The following is an 18,214-nucleotide window of genomic DNA, read 5'->3' as shown; positions in this document are numbered from 1 at the left end:
TCGCCGCCAGCAGCAGCAGCGGCCGCTGCTGCCGCAGTGCCAGCGGTGACAGCTGCATTAGCGGCAGCGGGACCAGGCAGCGGCTGCGGCCAGGTGGCACCGTACGCATGGCCATGGGAGCCCGGGGTGCAGGTGGGCCCTGCGGCACCGACGGCAGTGCCAGCCGCCGCCGCCCCAGCGGCGGCGGCAGGTGGCGGATCGTCCTGCAGCTGAACCTGCAGCCCGATTTCCAGCAATACGCAGCTCTGCGCCGCCGTCGCTCCGCCACTGCCGGTAGCCGACGCCGGAGGCGACAGCGGCGGCGGCGGCGGCAATACCGCCGCCGGCAGTGTCGCCAGGTCTGCCAGGTCGGTGCGAGTGAGATGCAGGAGCGCTTTGGGCGCGTGCAGGTGCAGGAAGGTGGCGGAAGACCTGCAATGTGTCAGTCGCGGGGTCGAGGATTCGGCGGTGATGAGGTGGGTGGGTGGGTGGGTGAGTGAAGAACAGCACATACTGCAACGGGAAGGCGTGGGGCGGCGGCAATGCTGCAGGAGAAGGAGGAGGAAGAGCAGGAAGAGACGGAAGCGAGGGACGGGATCCTGAGCGCGTTTCAGCTGCCAATGCCTTCGCGACTTGGGCCCTGTTCCTTCATGTACCGGATCCACACCAATCGAACGCTGCTGGATTGATCCAAGCGGGACACCCCCCCAACACAAACACACACACCCTCTCCCCTCAATCCCTAAAGACACACACACACATACACACACACAAACCCTACACCCCATCTGTAACGTGCCGGGCCCCGCCCCATACATGGCCGGGCTCCCCCCCCCCACACACACACAGCCGCCGGCCTCCCTCCCCCCCTCCACACACACACGCACAAAGCTCTCCCCATGCCGCCGCCATTACCCACTTCCGACATCGCTCATGGAAAGCCACGCTCCGAAAGCTGCTGCGCTCCTCCCAGGCACCGCCCTCGCCGTCAGGATCCGCCCAGCGGTCCTGCGCGTGCGTCGCCACGTGGCCCCACGCCTCCGAAACCAACTCCGGGGCGCTACCGACCCCCGGGTCGGCACACAAGTGGACGTGCAGGCCGCAACCCGGCGGCACGTGCCCAGGGCCCGTAAGCGGCCCGGCGTGGAGGTGCTGCATGTGATGAGGCTGATGATGGTGTGGGTGGTGCGGGTGGTGAGGGTGAGGGTGCGGGTGCGGGGGGGCATCCCAGGCAGCGGGCCGGCAGCTGGTCGCCGAAGCGTGGGGAGCTTGTGGCGGTGTGGGGCTGAGGCAGAGCAGAGATTTGCAGGTCCATGGAAGAGTTGAGGAGGAGGCGGCGGAGGCGGCGGCGGCGGCGGGAAGTGGCGTGTCTGCGGGGAACGAGTGCGGGACGGGACGGCCAAAGGGGGGACGAGGTGAGGGTGAGGGTGGGGGTGAGGGTTGGGGTTGGGGTTGGGGGTTGAGAACAATCAAGGTGACGGGGGAAGCTGGCTGATGCTGGTGTTATGCAAAACATGGGGTGCTTTACCCGGGAGAAATTAAATATTAATGTGTATTTCCCGTTTGTAATTTACAACCCCGCAAAACCTAAAACCTCAAAACCAACTCTACATCCGAAGCGCACTCCGAACCTTCCTTACCTGCTACTGCAGCACCGCCACTACCAGCGGAACAAGGGGATAACAGGCGCTGTTGCGTCCCACCGCCTCCGCCGCCTCCGCCGCCGACGCGCGCAGCTGTCTCGCCGCTGCCCCGCCGCGACCGGTGGTCCGCCCCGGAACAGACTTCCGCAGCGGCTGTAGCTGCGGCCGCGGCTGCGGCTACGGCTGTAGCTGTGGCGGGGGCCGTCCTCACGATCAGCAGCTCCACGACGCCTGCCGCCAGGTCCACCGTCGTCACCTGAAGGTGAGGTGAACGGCAACACGCGGGTAAATGCAAGCCAGGTCGAAAGCAGATAGGGGGATGTGGACCAACACAGGCTGTGCCCCTACCAGAGGTCGGGGCAAATAAGGCGGGTCCTGCGGGTCCGCAGTACCCGCAGCCAAAATTCGGCCTAAGGCCCCGTTAGGCTGCGGGTCCCTAATGACCGAAATATTTTAACCAAAAGAAGTGATTTGCGGCCCACAGGCCGTGTCCCCATACCTGCGACGGTATCAGGCGGTCCGTGGCGGGTGTCTGGTAGACGGTCAGAAGGGCCCGCGGCTCCGGAACCGCCGCCCAAGCCGACGGCGGCCAGTACGGCACCATACCCCCCCCCAGACGCCCTGGCTGATGTCCCCCAACAGGAAGCCCTGGAGCAACAGCAGCACCGTTCAGGTGGTGAAAGTGGCTGTAGTGGTGGTGGTAATTTCCGGATCCTGCCCAACCGTTGCCGTACAGCGACGGCGGCTGTGGCGGCTGCGGCGGCGGCGCCGCCTGGCCCCCAGCCGCGCCGTAAGCCTGACCCTGGTGGTTCCCGTGGAGTGCGGCACCGGAGGTGCCGTACACAAGCGTCGGAGAATGATGAACGCCGTGGTACGGGTAGTGCTGTTGATGTTGCTGGGAATGGCCGTGCGACTGGGGGTGCGCCTGGAACGCGTGGGCCGACGACCCATGGGTCACAGCCTCGACGGAAGGATGCGGTGGCGACACCACGTCCAGCGCAATGAACACAGGCGTGCCTGTCACCCACACGCCGCCCGTACGCGTACACCAAAAAAAAGAGGCGGGAGCAGGGCGCCAAAGCTTAAAAAGGGAACGCCGAAAAACCAACTACAATGGACAGGAGCCCCGGGAATAGGGCCGCGCACCGCGTCACTTTTCCTCCCAAGCACCGCCCGAACTGATGACACGCATATTTGATAGGCTCAAGGTGTCCATGGGATCGGATAGACATCAGCAGCGAATAGAAAGCATAGGTTGAACGCGGGGAGGGAAACCACGGGAACCAGGAAGGAGAGAATGAGAGAGAATCGACTGCCGGCAGACGTCTAAAAGGCAGCGGCGGCGAGGCAGCGGTAGCGGAGGAGGATGAGCGCGGCGTGGTGAGGAAACGAATCGCGGGAGGCGAGGGCATCTGGCCCTCCCGCGGGAGGCGGGGGGGAGATGGCGCGGCGCGGCACACGTTGGATGATGCGGTGTGAGAGGAGAGCGCGCACACTCCATGGCATGTGACACGTGGCACGAGGCCTTCCACTTCCGTACGTAAATTTAAACACTGGTGGTGACCGGCAATAAAAGTCAATAAAAGGGAACAGACACTCTTGAAATCTGAGGTAAGGTAGATTCTTCCTCGGGTAACTGGAGCCCATGTGCTTGCCTGGGGGCCTCGACGGCACCGACGACGACGAAGAAGCAGCCGTGGCTTGTGAAGGCAGCGGAGAGGAGGAGGAGGCGGAGGCGGCGGGGGGACCCAGCGCCAGCAGCACACACACGTGGGGCGCTACGAGGGTCATTGACAGGCGGGGTAGGGGCCCCGAGTTGAGTCGGGGTACGCGCGGGGCCTGCAGGGCAGGGCAGGGCGAGAACACGAGGGCAGGGCAGGGCAGGGCAGGGCGAGAACACGAGGGCAGGGCAGGGCAGGGCGAGATCAGGGCAGGGCGAGAACACGAGGGCAGGGCAGGGCAGGGCGAGATCAGGGCAGGGCGAGAACACGAGGGCAGGGCAGGGCAGGGCGAGATCAGGGCAGGGCGAGAACACGAGGTCAGGGCAGGGCAGGGCGAGATCAGGGCAGGGCGAGAACACGAGGTCAGGGCAGGGCAGGGCGAGATCAGGGCAGGGCGAGAACACGAGGTCAGGGCAAGGCCAATAACGGGCGGAGCAAGAGGGCCTCGCTCAGGAGCTTTCGAGCAGGGTGAGGAAAGCAGCGCAGGGCACGATGTCATGTTCAAAGGATAAAGCACCAGCCAGGTTTTCACAAGACTGAGCAGGACAGGACATTTAGACAGGACAGGACAGGACAGGGGAACGTCATTTAGGCACAGACAGGGGCACGGACAAAGGAAAGGGCAACGCATTTCATAAAGGTCATGTCATAGGTCACGGCACGGAAGGGTCGTCATTCATAAGGGGAGCATACTAGAAAGTCCACAAGACCCCCTAGCGCTACTTACAACATCATCAAAACACACACACACACACACACACTCGTTCCACACAGGCCCCACACAGGCAGCAGGCAAAGACCCCCCGCGAAAGTGAGAGGGCTGGTTTGGCTCACGTGGGGGTGTTGACGGTGGGTCTTTTGTTGTTGACCATCATTTGTCAGCCTGTACGGCTCCGCCGCCGCCAGCGGTGCCACAAAATCCATTACCCGCTGCACCAGCGGTAAGGAGACCCACACCGTGACGGGAAGCACCTCCACCGATAGGTCGTACCACGGTACGGCTGGTACAACTTCGCTGCCGTACCGTTCGTAGCCCGCGCCGACAGCGCCTGTTGAAGCTATCTTGCATTCGGCAGCAGCGGCGGTGGCGGCGGCGCCGCCGCCCCAGGCCGCGTGCACGCGCAGGCAGCCACCACCATGGCCTGATGTAGCCGTGGCGGCGGCGGCGCCGCCGCCGACTGGACGGTTGCCTGCCGCCTTGCCTGCAGTACAGCCATGCCCAGCTGCATGCAGATGATGCTGTGCTTGCGAATGCGGATTTGCAGATGTCGCCGCTGCGTGCCCACCCGCTGGTGAGTGCGTACTTGCGCACATGAGAATCGGCCATGTTTGCAACGCACCACCACCACCACCATTCCCGAAGCCGGTAGCCGCGGCAACCTGTGCATTGTGTCCGGGCGGTCGCATCATCACCATCCTGGATCCGCACCCTGCGGCAGAAGAAGCGGTTCCGGAGCCCCCCGACGGGCGCGCCGGCCCGGGCTGCGTGTGGCGAAAGCGGTGCGGCGCCTGCGGCAACACCTCCGGCACCCGGACCCACTCCGCCGGCGTCATGCCGTACTTTGCGCCGACCGCCGCCGGCAGCTGCTCGTACATTTGTAGATGCCCTGCCTGAAGCAACATGGAGTTACCGCGCGCCGCATCCATCAGGACGTCGCAGGTGAGGTCCTGAAGATCAACCACTAAGCTACCTGACGCTCCAGGGTGGTTGGCGGCGCCGCTAGCATGCGCGGCGGCGCCGCCTTTGCGTGGTTGCGCCGTGGCAGCTGACCCCGCCACGGCGGGCGATGAGCATGACGATGCAGAGGACAGCTTGTAGCATAGCACAAAGGCTGCGTGTGATACGTGCGCGCGGACGCTAACCACTGGCGGCGGCGCCCGCGGGGCTTCTGAGGCCGCCGCCGCCGCCGCCGCGGCGGCGGCAAATGCCGCCGCCACCGTTGCAGTAACCGCCGGAGGCGGCGGCTGCAGGTCACCCGCCGTCCGCGGCAAAGACGCCTGTGACTGGTATTGTTGGACGTGCGTCGCCGCCGCCGTCACCGTCGTGGTGGCCGCCGCCGCCGCCGCCGAACCCATCCAATCCATCGTGGTGCTTCCCCCGGCCGCCACGTAGCCCAGCAGGTTCGTTCCTGTCTGTGTGACGCTGCTGACCAGGCTGCTAGCCAGGGATCCAAATCGGCTACAGGCGTCATGGAACTCGCTCGCCTCACCGTACGATGCGTACGGCTCCAGGGAATGCGCCACGACGCCCTCGCAGTTCGGCATCATGATGGATTCGAACAGCGACGGACGGCCCCAGTGCCCTCCGCCGCCGCCGCCGCCAGCGGCGCTGTGCATGGATGCCGACGTGGAGGGGTACGGCGACCCCCACAGCTCCATCCCGCCACCGTCAGGCGCCGTACCTGCCACCGCGTCAGCTGCTGCTCCTCCCTGACGGTCTAGGACTGCCTTAAGCGCGGCCAGGCACACCGCATGGCTCGGTAGGAGCTGTAGTCGTACGGCACCCAAATGGAGATCAGCCGCGATTTGGGTCGGCTGGCCAGGCTCATCGGGGAGCACCATGCGCAACTCCACGCTCAGCTGCAGACCGTGCTTGCCCGGCCCCGAAACCAAGGTCACGCCGGCAGCGGCGGCGGCGGCGGTAGTAGAGGCGCCTGCCGTCACCCCGGCCCCTGACGGCGGCGACGACACCACCTTACCGGCCGCGGTGCTGGCTGCGGCAGTGCTCGCACCTGTTAACAGCGGTGCTGTCTCCAGTAAGTCTAGAGATAGCCCCTTGACATGAACGTACTTGGCAATCTCCCGTCGACTTGCTGTTGCAGCAGCGCCGCCAGCCGCCGTTGGCGAGGCCCCTGACATGCCGCCGCCGCCGCCACCATCGCCAGCGCTCCCCGGCCGCGCCGACGAGCCCCGCTGGGCCTTATGATGCAGTACCTGGCTATTGTTCCGGTGGTCGTTGGCATGTTGGTGAGGGTGCTGCTGTGTAGCGGCAGGGCCGGCGTGAGAGCCGGCTGGCCGGCTGGATAGGTCACCGAATTCCACTAAGTCGAGCTTCAGCGCGGCCGTGACGATGCGGGCCTTTTCTGTGGGGTGCGGCAGCTCTACCCTTATAAGGACGTTGGATGCTTCCACGCGCATGTGCTGTAGCAATGATTGCAGGCTGCCAGCAATTCGCTTAATGCCGTCCATGACCGCGCCCTGCCCCGTCCAGCCGAAATCGTCTGCGAGGAGAAAATTTATCGCGCTGGAAGCGCTGCTGGACTGAGCAGTTGGCTGCGCAGGCGGGCTTGGCAAGGGATTGTCCTGGGGGAAGGCTGTGGCCGGTTTGTTGAGGCAATCTGGCGTAGCCCCTCTGGGTGTGAAAGACGCTCCGGCTGCCACAGGTGACGCAGGCGCGACCGTCAGCATGACTTCGTTCACCACAACGCTGCATTGGCTGGCTGATGAGAATAGCGAAGGCAGCTTGGCGTTGACGCTTCCCACATAGCCGGCTTTGACAAGCCATCCGTCCAACGCCTGGCAGGCACGACGATAGAGAGGCACGGGGGAAGCTTAGCCGAAATGGACTTGAAAATTAGTAAAGCGGCGAAGCCAGCTGGGCACCCTCAACGCATAATAAAGGGAAGGTACTATGCTTGGGCCCATGGTACCTAGACAGCATGTCAGTAACACTATTCAACCTCGTATCCGACGCCCAGGGGCGCAAAAAAGTAGCCTTCGCTGGAAAGAATGAAAGAGCCCCAAAACTACGCTTGAAAACCATGTCCTCGTGTGTATGATAAGGGTTGCCGCGTCGGCACGCCCCTTTCGCGACCTAAACAACACACAGCCACAATTACACGCACCAAGTCCTTATTCACAGCATCGCAGTTCAATAGGAGATTCTTGAGCTCAAGCTTCCCTGTGTCGAGCTTGACGTCGAGCTGCTCGAGGTCAATTTCGGAGGTTAGGTACTTGCCCACGTTGCGCTTCAAGACGAATTTCAAGAAGCGCTTGAGCAGCCAGTCTGTGGTGCCTAGCATTTCAGCTATCACTGGCAGAGGTTCAGCTGTGAGCTTACAAAAAGGGAAAAAGGCCAATTCTCTACCCTATCCACTCTGCCTCGACGCTCTCATAGCTCAGAGGTACACTGCCATCTATGTACGCGCGCCGTTTTATACATGCAAACTTGTTTCACCCAAACGGCAGTTGCTATTAGGGTTCTGGCTGGAGCGTATGCCGTCAAAATCGGGCGGACAGGAACTTATGTTACAAAGAATATGTTAAATTGTATCTTCGCTTTTCCACATAGTTGGCAGGATTCAGGCTGATGTCCTTGTCAGATGTGCAGCATGAGTTCCAGCTGTTTGATGTAAGAAAGCTGTCGTGCAGATACAGGGTTTTTCTGCATGCCCTGCAAGCAGTACGTCGACAGATTTGTATCTGCTATGTGCTTTGTTGCAGAAAACATGGAGATTACGCCAAGCGTGTTAAACGGCCAGGCCTTTGCCACAGCAATCCTTGAAGCCTGAGGTGCATGGCTTCATAACTTTCTCTGCAGTCCTCAGGGTACCTGTCATAACAATTACCGTGCTTCACTGCAAACTATGGGTGACCTTGGCGTTGACCTTGAGGACCTGAAGGAGAACAGGTTTGCGCACCTTCTGAAGCCCATCCGTGACCTGCAAGATAGCTTTAACGTTAACTTAGCACATGAACTTGAAGAATACCTGGAACAGCTCGAAAATGCGCAGTTCGCCTTCGAGGGCGCCCGGCACGTCATGGTGGACTTTGCCGAGGCAGCCCTCGTCATCCAGGCCAGCACCATGGTGTTCTCGAAAAAGGTGGAACATCTATACAACCTGACATACCAAGCCATCGAGGCGGTCAAAGGGCGGAGACGGCAACCTGGCCAGGGTGAACTACCCGATGGGGACAACCCTACACAGCAAGCAGCAGGCCCACGGGGGCGCGCTGCGCGCGTTGCCCATGAGTACGAGGAGGACACCTTGGAGAACGTTTGGATTACGGAACCCTTCCTGGAAGAAGCCGATGACATCGACCTGGCGCACGGCGACGACGTAATGCCCACTGCTGGCGCTTCCATACGCCCGCCCGCCCTACTACTAGCTTTGGATGATCACGGACAGGGAGCCGCGAGCACTGGCGGCAAGGGCGACGGTGACTCTGGCGTGTACCGGCTGCAGCAGTGCTTTGTGCACTGCTCCGGGGCATTGCTTCTCGACCCACGTGACGGCGATCTGTATGATATCAAGCTCAGGTGGGAATCAACATCCCGGCAGCATCTCCTCCATTAGCCCTTGGTTCCATCGCAACCAACAATCTTGCCTTGACAAGATCCGCAGCTCCGCAGAAACAAAATATCCTCAATTGGTATTTATCTAATCGCTCTTCGGTTCACCTCAGCCAGCAACCCCATCCACCCAGCTGGCTGGCTGGCCGGCTGAGCGAGATTCTCCTTACAGCGGCTGCCTGACGCTAGCTAGGGCCGGTCTAGGTGCTGGGCTGCCACCACGCGCACACCGCTACATTTCACTCCCGCCACCCGCCGAGCTGGCAATACAGCTATCCGCTACTTTGCCTGTGGCATTATGCCATGCACGGCATGGCCAACTCTATCTCGCCTATTCATTTGTAGGAAGGCCCCACTCGGTGGCTACTACTAGCTATAGGTAGTATCACCATCGGATTGCCTGGGCCGCGCCACTACCCGGCCTCCTGCAGATTCATTGGGCTCCAACCCAAGCACGATAAAGGCCTGGAGCAGCTGATTGACGCGCACCGATGGGAGCAACCCACCCAGCGGATGCAGCAGCCAGCCACACAGCCTCACATGCCCGGCCCTGCGGCGCAGCAACCGGCGGTTGCGGCAGCGCCGGGGCAAGACCTGGGCGTGGCCATGGATGTAGACCCAGGGCCGGTCGCGGACTACAATGACGATGACGATGGGGGTGGGGGGGGTTACGCGGGCGGAGGCGACTGGCCGAGCGACGATGAGGGCGTGCCAGGCGCGGCGGCGGCTGAGGGTGGTGCGGATCCGTTAGCAGCTGCTGCAAAAGCGGCAGGGGCAATCCCCTCAGCCGGTGAGAGGTGCCTAATGTGCTGCGAAAGAAGGAGCTAAAGGGTTGCGGGGGATGCGTTTCGGGGGTAGCCAATGATGACGCCCTCTGCATGAATTTGTTGGCAAAGGCATTGCGCTGTGCCAGCTTATAATGGAAAAAAGATAGGAAATGGGTCAGGGCCTGTCTCTGTTGTCCGACTACCCTTCTTCATAACTTCAGGTTATGAATAATATGAGGGTCAGGGTCTGTCAGGGCTGTGTTCTGTTTCGCCATCGCTCTTACGGCATAGCAGACGGGTCGAGCAAGTGCGTGTGTGCATGTATGTCTTCTTCCCTCGCGTGTCTCGCCCTCAAGGAAAAGTCCGTCGCGCGGCATGCGGGGGCATGGCATGGCATGGGGTCCTCACGGCATTCCCTATCCATGTTTCTCGCCACCAGGAGACCGGGGGGATGAATCGTCGTCTGGCACTGTGCGCTCTCTGCAGCACTTGCATCTTCCAGGAAAAGCATAATCTTTCCTCTCTCTCGCGCGTTCTTTCCTATCTTCACGGGCAAACAAAGATTGGGTCACGGGACGTCGCTCCATGCATCCTGTCGGGGCCCCCTGCGGCGGCACGCAGGTACCGGCGCGCCCGCCGTCACGGCAGAGTACGCGGAGGGCCAGTCCCAACAGCGGCAGCAGGTAACGGCATCCGCGGCGGCGCTGACAACGGGCGGGGCTGTCGGCGGCACGGTGTCCATGGGCGGCGGTTGCGATGGCCACCAACCAGGAGGAGAAGGAGAGGAGGACGACACGGAGGAGGAGATTTTTGATCCGTACAAGCCTCTGGACCCGTCCGCCAAGAGCCGTTTGCCCGACCGGCCGCTTGTGGTGAGTCTGTCTGCCTGTCTTCTGTCTGTCTTCTGCCTGTCTGTGACGTCAGGACTGAGACATACAGACTCACCAGTCGGTGGGGTGTGGAATAGGAAGATCGTAGGAAGAAGGAGTAAAAGGAAGGAAACGGAAAGAAGGATATAGGGAAGAAACGCAACGGACCCGGCGCAAATGTGCATCTATGAGGAGGACACGCACTTTAGGAGGTTGCGTTGCGTGCGAGACCGAGCTCGAGCTCCCCCGTCCAAGCAAGCCAACTTGTTCTCGCGCCCCTTCCTTCCTTCCTTCCCTGCCCACGGCTGGCACAACTCCGTTGCCGATGATGCCTTGCCGTTGCCGTTGCCACACGGCGGCGGCGAGGGTTCTCGTACAGGTTCGCCGGCCCCGTCGGACGCAGCGGACTACAGCAGCTGGAAAAGCGGCCGCTGTTGCCGCCACCGCCGCCTCCGGGGCGTCCCAGCTGGGCAGTGGTTCCGCGGCTTGGGCCAATGCCGCCGCGACTGGCGGCCTGCTGTTGCCGGAGTTCGCGTACTGTCTAGCTTTCCTTCGGCCGCCGGCTGCCCATGCCGCCGCCACCCCAGCAGCAGCAGCAGTGCAGAAGGACGGGACGCGGGGGTTTGTTGCGAAGAGCTGTCTCAAGAACCAGCTGGGCAAGGTTGTCCGACAGGAGCTGAACGGCGTGGTGTTTGACGCGAGCGATGCTGCTGCAGCAGCAGCAGCAGGTGGGTCGTGAAAACGGGGGGGACAAAAGAGGGGGGGCGGACGAGAGGCGGGAGCAAGCGGGCCAGTGGTTTAAACTGGGGCGGTAGGACGGGGGCCCCTAGGTCTGTGAGGTGGAGTTTGTGGCGGGTTGGAGGCGGCTTGAGCGAAGCGGGTGGGAGGGTGAGCGGGGCGGATGGGCTTGCTGTGGGTGAAGGGTAATATGTCGATGGTTGGTTGGTGCCATAGGATCAAAGTGAGGATGAGGGAGGCGGAGGGGGAGGGGGGCGAGAGGAGGTGCACCTACCCCTCCCCTACGACCGCAGCTTCCCCTGGAGCTGTGTGACAGCAAGGGGGTTCTCACAGGGGGGTTCCCTTAGCCTGCACGGATATGATTTTTACCAGCTTTCCCCTTTCCATCCCTACCAACCCTCGATTGTTGCTCATCGCTTTTGGCTCCTTCGGCAGTTTCTGGCAATGGGGACAGTCGTACGTCAGTCGGTAGTCGACCCCCCTTCCTTTGCTTCTTGCGACATCCTGAAATCCTTTGTTTGGCCGTATCACTGGCGAGTGTCTCTTTCCCCCACCCCCAGCCGCAGCCATCATGTCTGAGTCGCCTGTCCCTCCTCTTTTCCTTTAACCCTGAAATAAAACCCTCTCATCCCCCCTCCCCAACCCCCGGGGGGATCAAAAACCAAACAGTTGCCGCTGATGATGATGCTCCGGAACCGCTTGGGGCGCAACCGTATCCCAACTTCGACGACTTTGACGACGATGACGGAGGCGGCGGTTTCGGAGGAGGCGGAGGTGGCGGTGCATCCGACCTGGACGATGACGTGGGCCCGTTGGCGGCGGCGGCCGGCGCTGGCGGCTACGCCGGGGGTCTGGCGGGTGCCTGGCACAATCCGCCTGGCATGGGTGGTACTGCGGATGATGAGGCGGTTGGTGAGCAGCCCGGCGGTGGCTGGGGCTTCCTGGGTGGCCGGGTGCCGCCGATGGGGCGCCTCTGTGGCAGTGAGGACGGCATGGCGTTGGATGGAGAGGAGCCCAGCTACGAGGAGCTCTGCAGGTTGGTGTGCATGTGTGTGTGTGCATGTGTGTCTGTGTGTGTGTGTGTGCATGTGTGTCTGTGTGTGTGTGTGTGCATGTGTGTCTGTGTGTCTGTGTGTGTGTGTGTGTGCATGTGTGTCTGTGTGTGTGTGTGTGTGCATGTGTGTCTGTGTGTGTGTGTCTGTGTGTGCATGTGTGTCTGTGTGTGTGTGTCTGTGTGTGCATGTGTGTCTGTGTGTGTGTGTGTGTGTCTGTGTGTCTGTGTGTGTGTTGAAGCGTGTGCCGGGAAGCGAAAGTGTGATTTGTGTTTAGAGGGACTAATTGCTGCAGGACTCTCCGACGCGGTGGAGTGGGGGTAACTGGGGACGGGGGGAAATGGAGGGGAAGTGGCAAGACCGGATGGTTTCGGAGTAAGGGGATGTGGGGTAGAGTGGAAGTGGACAGCAACACAGCGGGGGGGGGAAGGGACGGAGTGGGGAGTGGATTAAGGAGCTGTGTGTATGCGTGTGTATTTGTTGCATACCTGCCTCACCTGACGTTGACCGGTGCACCTAACCGTGCCGTGTGTGTGTACGTATGTATGTATGTATCTATGTTGTGGGGTTTGAGCAGGGGATGAAGTCATGGCGCATTGGACCGGACTGTCTGTCCCCCATCAGACATGTATCTATATAATTAATTTATTTGTATAGATTGGAGAGGCCGAATCGGTGGATGCGCTTCTATTCCGGCTTCTCCGGTTCCCTCTCTCTCCGCCTCCGGGTGCTCCTTTTGTCTCCATCACCCCCTCATTGCTGTTCACTGTTGCGGCTGCTGCTGCTACAGCTGCTGCTGCTGCTACGTCTGACAGTTACTTGCCACTCCTGCTACTGCTAAAAGGGCTGCTATTCATATTGCTGCTACTGCCACTGCGCTACTGCCGCTCAGGGCGCGTATGGAGTCCCTTCTTCAGGCTGCAGCGGCTCGGGAGGTGCAGAGCGACTTGTCTCGCCGCGTGGGCAGCTGGCGGCAGCGGATAGACCCCGTCCTTAAGGTGCACATCTTAATTGTTTTGATGTTTTTTGACTGAGGCTGAGTCGCGGCCAGGAAACGTGCCTGCGTGTGTGTATGTATGTGTCCGCGTGCGTGTGTTTGTATGTGTGTCTGTATGTGTGTGTGTGTGTTTTGGGGATTGGGTGCGTTTCCTTGAAAGGGTACGATGGGGTGCAGGTGGTGCGGGAAGGCCGTGTCCTTGTGCAGGGTTGTTAGTTTGGGGTGGGTGGGTGAGATGCTGTTGGAGAGGGATGGAGGTACGTCCTACGTAGGTAGGTCCTCAAGAATTGTATGTGTACGCGCACGCACACACGCGCGCGCGCGTGTGTGTGTGTGTGTGTGTGTGTGTGTGCACGGGCCGGGATACCCCCAAAGGCATTGAAGGCTCCTTCTTCAGGTAGGCAATAAATAGGTCTGAAAACCATTCAGTTATCCCAACACCCCCACCCCCAACTCCAAACCGCCCCAACCAACTGCTCCCAACCCCCTCCGGCACCTGGTACTTGAGAGACGTAGAGACAGTGGTCCCTTTTTGACTTTTGTATTCTCGTCACACCATGTAAATCCCCCATCCTCTTCCTATGCATAAAAATAACCTCAACCGCCCTTTCCCCCTGATACACACACGCTCTCTCTCTCTCACACACACACACACACACACGCGCGCGCGCGCGCATGCTCCCCGGCTGTAAATATTCCCTAGGCGGAGGAGTCCCGGCCCGCCTTCGACATCCAAAACTACGGCGAGCTCATCATTGGCCGTCTGTCCGAACTTCAGGTGGGGCAAGATGGTCGAGAGGGAGTGTGTGCGTATATGTGTATGTGTGTCTGTGTGTGTGTCTGTGTCTGTGAAAACGCGTATGTGAAGCCTAAAAGTCAAACGTTATCCTGTGTGAAGCCTACACGAAGCTCGTATGAAGTCTGAGCTCTACTCTACGAAACCCTAAGTCATCTCCAATCCGACGATCTCCGCGCCTGTCTGGATACGGGATTAGGGGGGCATTTCGGTCCCCAGCATGCAACTCCAATGTCATGGGACGGGTTGGGGTGGGATGGGATGCAATGGAATGGAATGGAATGGAATGGGGGGGCTGGGATCCGATGGGATGGGTACAGATGGGATGGGAGGCGGGGCGGGGTGATGTAATGCGAGGTGATGTGATGATGCAAAGCGATGTGTGATGTGGGCGCCATGCGGGGCAGCTCGCTCCATGGGCACGGCTCCTGCGCCGTTGGGGACCACAGCGCCGTGTGACCTTGCCTTGCCGGGACCTCTTTTGCTGCGCTGTGCTGCACGCAGCTATCGGACGGCGGCACCGGCTCGCAAGGCGGCAAGGAGAATGAGGAGGAGGGGGAGGCGGGCGGGCAGGAGGTCCTCCAGAGGCCGGAGCAGCGGACAGTGGTGACGGGAACGCGAACGGCAGCAGCAGGAACAGCAGCAATAGCAGCAGCAGCAGCAGCAGCAGGGGCCGCGGCTGCGCGTCAGCGTGTCCAGTTCTCGCAGGTTGCTGCGGGCCTGGAGAAGTTTGAGGTGTCACGCATGTTCTCCGCCATGTTACAGCTCATAAATAACAGGTGGGTGCGATGATGGGATTCGTGTGTGTGCGTGCGTGTAGCAGGGGAATGTAGGTAGGATCGTTGATGTCACCCCCCCACCCCTCCCCAAGTTGTTATGGTTACCTCTACCCACCGGGAGATGCCCCACTCTGTAACCCCCTCTACTCACCCCTCTACTCATCATCTCTCACGCGTCTGTTTGGCCATGCTCTGCATATATATGGGTTCTTTAGGGCTCCGTCGCAGATGGCGCTCTCGCACGGGGGCTGCACATGTGTGCCGGGATGTGTGCTTGATTGAACTGATCTGAGCCGTGATACGGCAATAAAGTGACGAAGTGTACACACACATGCATGTGTATGCGTGTGTATGTGTGTATGTGAGCACAACAGGAACCTGGCCATCTACCGGGCAGATGCTGCGGATATACCTTCCGGTGAGGTTCCGGACGAGCCGCTGGCGCTGGAGCTGCTCAGCCGGGACCTGTACCACAAGACCATGGGCACCCGGCTGGCGCTGCCACGGCAACAGCCGAAGCAGCAGGTGGCAGCGGGCGGGAGGGGCTTGGTGATGGGGATGGGATGGAGTCCCGTGCACGTGCATGTGCGCGAGCGTGACAACACAGACATTGCATTCATCCACAATGGCCATTCCGTTCATCAACACAAACACACACACTCTCTCGCGCGCGCTCACTCTCTCTCTCTCTCTCTCACGCGCACACACACGCACACATCCAGGTTTTCCTGGCAAACCCAGGCGTATAGACACATACAGACAGACATACATCCAGACGCGGCCGTCCCGCTCACGGATTATAGACTAGTATATGCCTCTCTATCCCAACTCTTCAACTTCTCACTCCTTCCCCCCTTCCCTGTCACCGCCCGGCCCCTTCCCCCCTCCCCACGCCACACGCGCACACACACAAACGCAATCTGTCTCCACGTAACACGTAATAACTTCTGTACCACGTCAGGCTGGGGCCGCCGCCGCCGCCGCTGGGGAAAATGGCGGCGCTGAGTTTATCTTCTCCGAGGAGGACGATGAGCGGGAGCACCTCCGCGGCACGCAGCCGGCAGCTCGCGGCAAGGCGGCGCGGGCAGGGCGGCAAGGGCCCAAGGCGGGCGGGGCCACCAAGCAACCCAAGCGGGCCAGACGAGCTGCAACAGCGGAGCAGCAGCAACAGCCCACAGCGCACAGCGACGTCCTTATGGAGGACGACTAAGACTGATCCTGACTTGATCCTTTAGCCACAGCTCAAGGACAACCCATTCGCCAAACCTTTTTTTTTTTGAAAAAGGCACCTTCGCGCCTCGGTTGTGTGCGCTGCTGGATATGTGTATGTGTGTGTGGGGGAGGTGTTTAGGAGGGTTTTGTGTGGCTGAACTCCTTAAAAATCCTAAAACCCTGGAGGGCGTTGCGTTGCGTCGCGTTGATTGCCCCTGAAACCCTAAAGCTCTTTGTCATAGGTGTACTGATGGGACAGAGGGATCGCTCTCGTGAATCCGTGCCGTGCTGCGCCGCGAGCGCACATGCCGCCATGCACACGGGCTGGGAGGAAGGAAGAAGAAGAAGAAGAAGAACAAGCAAAAAAACAAACCCTAAGCCTGAACGTGTCGAGCGTGTATGTGTGTGCGTGTGGGGGGAAGAGGGAGGCTTTTGGTGCGCTCGGAGCTGAGAGAGGTATCACATTGGTGTGAGGGTTCATTAGCCGCGGTGGCTGCTGGTGTGCTGGGTTACGGTGCTGCTGCTGATAGGCACCGCCACCACCGTTGTCACCACTACCGAAGACTGCCGTACGCCACTGCGTTATATACTGTTATTACTTTAAACCCGACACACGGAAACACACGCAAACGGAGGGATAGAAGGAAAGAAAGCTGGTTCGAAGTGTTTCGTTTATAGTTTGGGAGATTGAGATTTTAGGAGGCGTCTCAAAGGCGGATTTTCCAGCGGGGTCGTAGCCGAACAGTAGCATAGCACATCCCCTTTCTTTTACACACATCAGGCAGTGGTTCCTTTTCATCACGACCGTTGTGGAGGAAAGGACACTGCCTTGCAGCAAAGAGGATATATTGCCAACGAATGATACGTTGGCTCGCGCCGCATCGTTCAAGTCTTGTCTCGGGTTCTCTTGTTACTGCTTGGCAACCCCCCTGGCGGCCGCCGTCGAAGGGAAATATATATATACCTAGGCAGGAGCCAGCACACACGAAAGCACCGCCACACAAGGAAACTCCCCAAACACGTCCCATTGAAGCCGCTTCCAGCTCCGTTCCCGTAAAATCCTGGGATCCCCCTTCCTTCTTCCCTCCCCCCACCACCACACACACACCTCCTTCCTTCCCGTTCCTTCTATACATACTGCTCCCTGGACACCGCTACCATAGCACACACACAACACGCCGCAACATCATACCTCCCCCTCCGAACCCAACGCACCTCCCCCCACCTCCCCATCCGAACCCAACGCACACACATATACACAAAAAAAGCAGCCCGAGGGTGCCACCGCAAAACCACAACATGGCATACGTGAATTTCACGAAGATTCGAAACCATGCGAAGGATAGATGAGTGAAGATTAAATCTGTTATGGCCGTCATTTCTTCTTATGGTAGGAGCTGTTCCATATACCGCCGTCCTTGGCGTAATAGTCCATAGGGTAGGGCGCGAACGCCAACGTGTCAGCGTCAGCCGGGTCGTTGGCGCGGCCGCCTCGGCCCTCGCCCTGCTGCTGCTCGCGCAGCGGCGCCGCTGCCGCCGCCTCCCACCACCCCGGCACCACCCCCAGCGCCACGACGGCCTCGTACGGCGTCAGCGTGGGTCGGGAGAACCCCTCACCCCAGTCTATGGACAGACGCGGGCAGGCAATCTGCAGGGGGCCCCGTGTGAGTGTATGTATGTATGTATGTATGTATGTATGTATGTGTTGTGTCTTGCATGAGGCAATGCGGGGGCAGCGGAAAGGAGGGAGGGCTCAAGGAAAAAATGCCGTGTTGGATTCGAACCCGCCCCCTCACGTGTTACGACAGATGACAAAATGTACGGTAACTAAAGTTCGTGCGGTAAGGAAAAACGGCTTCCACGGGCTTGCGGCGCACTAATAATAAAGAAAGACATCTCTAGGCGGGATGGGCAACTCCGTAGCTGTGCGACGCTGGATGCAACGACCCCCAACTGTCTTATAAGAGCTGCTCACAGCACAGAACTTAAAAAAAGTAGAAACTTAAAAACCGCTCAAGTACGAACCCACCTGAACGAATGCGTCAACATCCGGCAGCATGGCTAGTCGGGGGGGAGACACCTGACCACGTTAGACAACAACCCCCGGGGTGGGAGAGGCCGAGGGGCGAGAGAGAATTCATATGCATTCATTTAAGGGAAGGGTTAAAGGACTAGAGGTAGGTCGAGGGAGGAGACGGAGGAGGAGGGGAGTGAAGTTTGGGGGAAGTTTTTTTGGGAGAAATGTTTTAAGGAAAAGGGACATGAATAAGAATACGACACAGGCCTAATATGAGCACAATAAAATTACAAAAAAATTAAGTAATTGTGAAGCTGTTGCCAAAATGAGGAAATTGAGGACATAAGGTTA

At 60.0% G+C, this 18,214-nt stretch overlaps 3 protein-coding genes across 3 annotated transcripts in view; 1 reads left to right on the top strand and 2 right to left on the bottom strand.

Moving 5' to 3' along the window:
* The window catches only part of VOLCADRAFT_118717 (uncharacterized protein), a gene marked incomplete at both ends in the record, with an annotated part of 15,231 nt that extends 7,866 nt beyond the window's left edge, over positions 1-7,365 (bottom strand). Inside the window, 7 exons of the mRNA XM_002954312.1 lie at positions 216-411; positions 899-1,146; positions 1,834-1,878; positions 2,122-2,547; positions 3,297-3,461; positions 4,178-6,859; positions 7,189-7,365. Of these exons, the coding sequence (XP_002954358.1) occupies positions 216-411; positions 899-1,146; positions 1,834-1,878; positions 2,122-2,547; positions 3,297-3,461; positions 4,178-6,859; positions 7,189-7,365 (3,939 nt within the window). The remainder of the gene's footprint in view (positions 1-215; positions 412-898; positions 1,147-1,833; positions 1,879-2,121; positions 2,548-3,296; positions 3,462-4,177; positions 6,860-7,188) is intronic.
* A 564-nt stretch (positions 7,366-7,929) lies between these two features.
* Positions 7,930-9,294, top strand: VOLCADRAFT_118716 (uncharacterized protein; the record flags this gene model as incomplete). The annotated part of the gene is made up of 2 exons (XM_002954387.1): positions 7,930-8,603; positions 9,068-9,294. Coding segments are annotated over 2 exons (901 nt in total), but the record flags the coding sequence as incomplete, so codon positions are not given.
* Positions 9,295-17,221: 7,927 nt separating this feature from the next.
* The window catches only part of VOLCADRAFT_95203 (uncharacterized protein), a gene marked incomplete at both ends in the record, with an annotated part of 4,857 nt that continues 3,864 nt past the window's right edge, over positions 17,222-18,214 (bottom strand). Inside the window, 2 exons of the mRNA XM_002954311.1 lie at positions 17,222-17,494; positions 17,876-17,926. Coding sequence (XP_002954357.1) covers positions 17,222-17,494; positions 17,876-17,926 — 324 coding nt within the window. The remainder of the gene's footprint in view (positions 17,495-17,875; positions 17,927-18,214) is intronic.

This window comes from Volvox carteri, assembly GCF_000143455.1.
Source record: "Volvox carteri f. nagariensis unplaced genomic scaffold VOLCAscaffold_42, whole genome shotgun sequence".
In the NCBI taxonomy this organism is placed as follows: domain Eukaryota; kingdom Viridiplantae; phylum Chlorophyta; class Chlorophyceae; order Chlamydomonadales; family Volvocaceae; genus Volvox; species Volvox carteri.
This window is presented reverse-complemented; position numbering and strand designations above follow the sequence as displayed.